The sequence below is a fragment of the Diabrotica virgifera genome, chromosome 7, assembly GCF_917563875.1.
Source record: "Diabrotica virgifera virgifera chromosome 7, PGI_DIABVI_V3a".
NCBI lineage: Eukaryota > Metazoa > Arthropoda > Insecta > Coleoptera > Chrysomelidae > Diabrotica > Diabrotica virgifera.
The window spans coordinates 160,148,498-160,152,547 of NC_065449.1; the positions used below are offsets into that span (position 1 = coordinate 160,148,498).

General features: G+C 33.7%; 1 protein-coding gene across 1 annotated transcript; it reads right to left on the reverse strand.

The window, feature by feature from the left end:
- Positions 1–783: 783 nt before the first annotated feature.
- LOC126888219 (uncharacterized) lies at positions 784–3,348 on the reverse strand. The gene is made up of 3 exons (XM_050656274.1): positions 1,692–3,348; positions 1,380–1,562; positions 784–1,320 (listed from the first exon to the last, which is right to left on the reverse strand). The coding sequence occupies exons 1-3, from the start codon at positions 3,297–3,299 to the stop codon at positions 1,222–1,224; spliced, it is 1,890 nt and encodes a 629-aa protein (XP_050512231.1). The 5' UTR covers positions 3,300–3,348; the 3' UTR covers positions 784–1,221.
- Between the last annotated feature and the right edge of the window lie 702 nt (positions 3,349–4,050).

Consider the following 4,050-nt stretch of genomic DNA (forward strand, 5'->3'; position numbering starts at 1 on the left):
AGTATGTAATAAAACTAATTATTGGCATAGTATGTAAAACTACACATTGGCATAGTATGTAAATAATATTATTACGTATATTCGGTAACACTTATTTCGACTAGCCACCAATGATCGGTTATTAGAATATCCCGGTTATAAGAATATTTTTGCCTTGCACAAAGGCTATTCCAATAAGCGGGTTCGACTGTAATATGTACTTTTCTGTCAATTCTACCAATTGATTTTGGATGGTTAGGTGTTCGCTGGGAACTAAATTTGTCATACATTTGGTCTTACTAATGTTCATTTTTAGACAATTGGAGTGGGTGATACAAAGATAATAAAATCAGTTGAATTGTGGATTTAGTAGTTAAGTATATTTAAGTGAAATATTGTGTATTGACGGAAAAATACATGCACTGCTCGTTTATACATATTAAAAGATTATTTGTTCCATAGTAGATGTTTTTGCAAACCTTGAAATACTCTTTAATAATTTTCAATAGTTTTAATGTCCGATGAGTTTGCAGGTCAGTCTACAGAAGATAATCTTTTTGTCTATGAAATCTTTCACTGTCTTCATCGAAGCATGGTACGATTCTGCATCTTACCGATTATTGACTCGCTAACTATATGGGTTTCTGTGCTAATTTGGGAAAGAGGACAAAAAGTCAATAGACGAGCGGAGCATAGCACTGTGTAGTATTATAGTGGCATGGATACCAGATTATCTAAAAATACACGGCACTAAACAAGCTAATCCACTATTCAAAAGTTAATCAAAAGTGGATCCTAGCTAGCGATGTGAAATTACGTGTAATTTCAGAAATTGTAAGTTACACGTGTAAAATTACCCAAAAATTACAAACCAGATGTAATTTATGTAACTTATGTAATTTATGTTCATTGTATTAAAAAATCAATTGTTTGCATTCATATTGAATATAATAAACACAAAGTAACTACATACTTATGAAATAAAGAAAAGTGGATAAGAAATACATACAAATAATAAAGAAATGAAAACATAGGTTCTTTAGTTTTGTTTTAAGCGGCTTTTATAAATCACAACTTCCTTTTTCGCAGACAACTGGAGACCTTCTTGTTATAAAACGTCGAAGTTTCAATTGTTTGCTCTTCCAATGAGCCTTGTGTAATTTTTTTTATCTCCGGCAAATCCAGAACTGCATCCTGAAATTAAATAGGAAAGTGTAAACATAGAGAGTAAAAATAATGGGTTTATAATATAATATATACAGATCTAACTACCTTGTTTTCGGCATCTGAAGTATCCTTCTCGACTTCCGTTTTTTTTTGGGGTTGTTCTGTGCCTTTACCCTGAAATTGATAATTTTGGAATATAAACAATAAATATGTATGTGTTTACACTAATTTACCGATTTCATTAAGACGTTTTCTAAAATGTTCACTTTGCTTTGTCTCAAAATGCGTGCTGGTCTCTGTTCCCTAGTTTCCATTCTTTGATCAATTTCATCATCGGTCATTGCAAAGTCAGCAAAATTAAAATCATCGTCGGAATTTCCATTTCCTGTTGTATTTGAATGCCATGATGATATTGTCTGAAAACATAAGATTTATAATTTTTTATTCGAAAACGGTGGAATGCATTGGAAAATCGGAAAAGAAGCAAACTGCATATATCACATGCACATATCACATATCTAAAAAATGCCTAAATTTAAAATTACCTCGTCTAATTCTTCCTCTTCGGAAATATGGTTTTCAATTACTTCTATCTCCTTCTGTAAGTTTCTACCTTCTATCGAAACGTTGTTCTGTACAGTCTCTTCTATAGGATATTGACTTTGTATGTGATGTTGTCGTGAACGTTTCAGCAATTTTGAATTATATTGTATATAATTTAAATTTGCTGCCCTTTGAGTTGTTAGGCGATTTCTTCTCTTCGTATGAATGCTGCTCTGGGAGCTAAAGCTTCTCTCTGTTGCCGCAGAAGTGCACGGCATTGTCAATATCCTGACTGCAACTTTGGAGAGGCATGAATGTCCACAAAATCCTTTCCACCATGTAACCAAAGAGACATTATCGAGTATGTTCCATAAAAATGTTTCGCCAAAAAAGTCTGTTTTAGCTAAATAGTTTCCTAAATCCTCAGTAATCTTTGACACTCCTTCATCACCAATCTCTATCGTGGTCGTGGTTGACATAGTAGTAATGTATTTCATCGCTTCAATCCTTTCGGCTGATGATAAATTTGCACCAACAGACCGAGGGTTTAGTAAGTCTGCGGCAAAATGGATCGGTTGAAGGGCGTATTCCTTCCTTGATATAAATTTATCCATCGCTTCTGTTTTTTCGCAATCCGTTAGTTTCACGCATTCTAAATGAGTAGATATGTTACTACCGATTTTCGCGAAAGTTTCACAAACCAAATGAATTGACGAAGAATCTCCTTCAAGACGTGTTATTGCTTCAGTAATTGGCTTAAGCAATTCAACAAGAGCGCTAGAATTTATCCAGAATCCTTCATCAAGTAAATTTGCTTTTGCGCTGCGTATTCTATCTTGAATTGTTTTATCTGGAGATATTGCTAGACGTTGTAGGACGGACTTGCATTTAGTCAGATCTTGAAGACATTTTACATGTGAACCCCATCTTGTTTTTACAGGTAGGCTAAGAGACACTCCACACTTCATCTCATTTCTTATTTCTGTGAATTGAGCTCTCAGTACTTGACACTGGTTAATAGTTTTAACGATATGTATAATATGTGACAAATGTGTCTCTATTGAAGATAATTTCAAAATATCGCTGCACAATAAATGTAATGTGTGCGCTAAACAGCCGTATGATACAAGATGGGGATACATCTCTTCACATTGTCTCACAGCCTTCCTCATATTCTTTGCGTTATCAGTCACAATAGCGAAAAATTTTTTAGGTCCATACTCCTCCAGAACTTCAACCATTAATTTTGTTATATATTCTGCGGTATGCTTCTCTGCTTTTGTTAGTACTGATTTGACAAATAACGGTTCGGGTGTTGTAACAATGAAATTAATTACACTTTCATTTCGCAAGTTGGACCAACCATCGCATTGCAATGATAAATTGTCAGCTTGCTTAATTTTATCATTAACTTGAACTTCAACTCGCTCGTACTCTTCGGTCAGGAGACGATTTGATAACATATATCTCGATGGTAAGGTGTATGAAGGTCTAATTTTTTTAAAAAACAATTTCCAATCTTCATTCTCGGTAATTGAATGTGGTGCTGAACTGGTGTAAATAGCTCTAGCAAGCAAAATATTCAATTCGTTATTTTGTTCGTGTGTCATTCGATCACAAAATGATTGTATTCTGTTGATTTTTGTGCAAACAGGTGTTTCCACATGAATGTTATCAGAAGCAGATGTTGATGCTGTGGAAACCGTTGATGATGTACAAGTACAAGCAGCATCAGTGTTATCGTTATCCAATTTTGCCGATGTGATCTTTTTCATGGATGTTTCAAATGGAAATTTAGAGTGATTCCCCTTTGACTTTGGAGTTAAAATATTGAATTTAAGTTTTATCATATGCGGCACATAAGTGCATTGTTGAAGATGAGATTTCATTCTTGTAGCATTTTTTGCATGTACACTCTTGCAAAATTTACACCTCACATTTATGGTCTTTTGATTAGAAGAACCCGCAGGTAACACTTCAAAATAAAGCCAGATATCTGTCTTACGTTTCACCATGTTTTATGACCTAAAAAAAATATTCAGGTAGACTTAAACATTAAGAAGGGAAAAAACATTATTTTTCAAAGTATTTGATGGGCACGAGGGCATAAAAAATTGTTAGGCATCCTTAAATAGAAGAAAGATTAAAATTGAATCTGTGTAACAATTTAATGAAATTCGAATAAGCAGAATACTGGATCGGACAACTACATTATTTTGCCCTCAACGTTATCAAAATTTTTTATTTAGTAAGTTATGTCAGTGTAATTCAATTACACATGCTACATGCACAAGTACCCCCGTTGCTCCTATCATTCTTATAGTTATTGTACAGTAAACTAATCTAAAAAATCGAATAAAA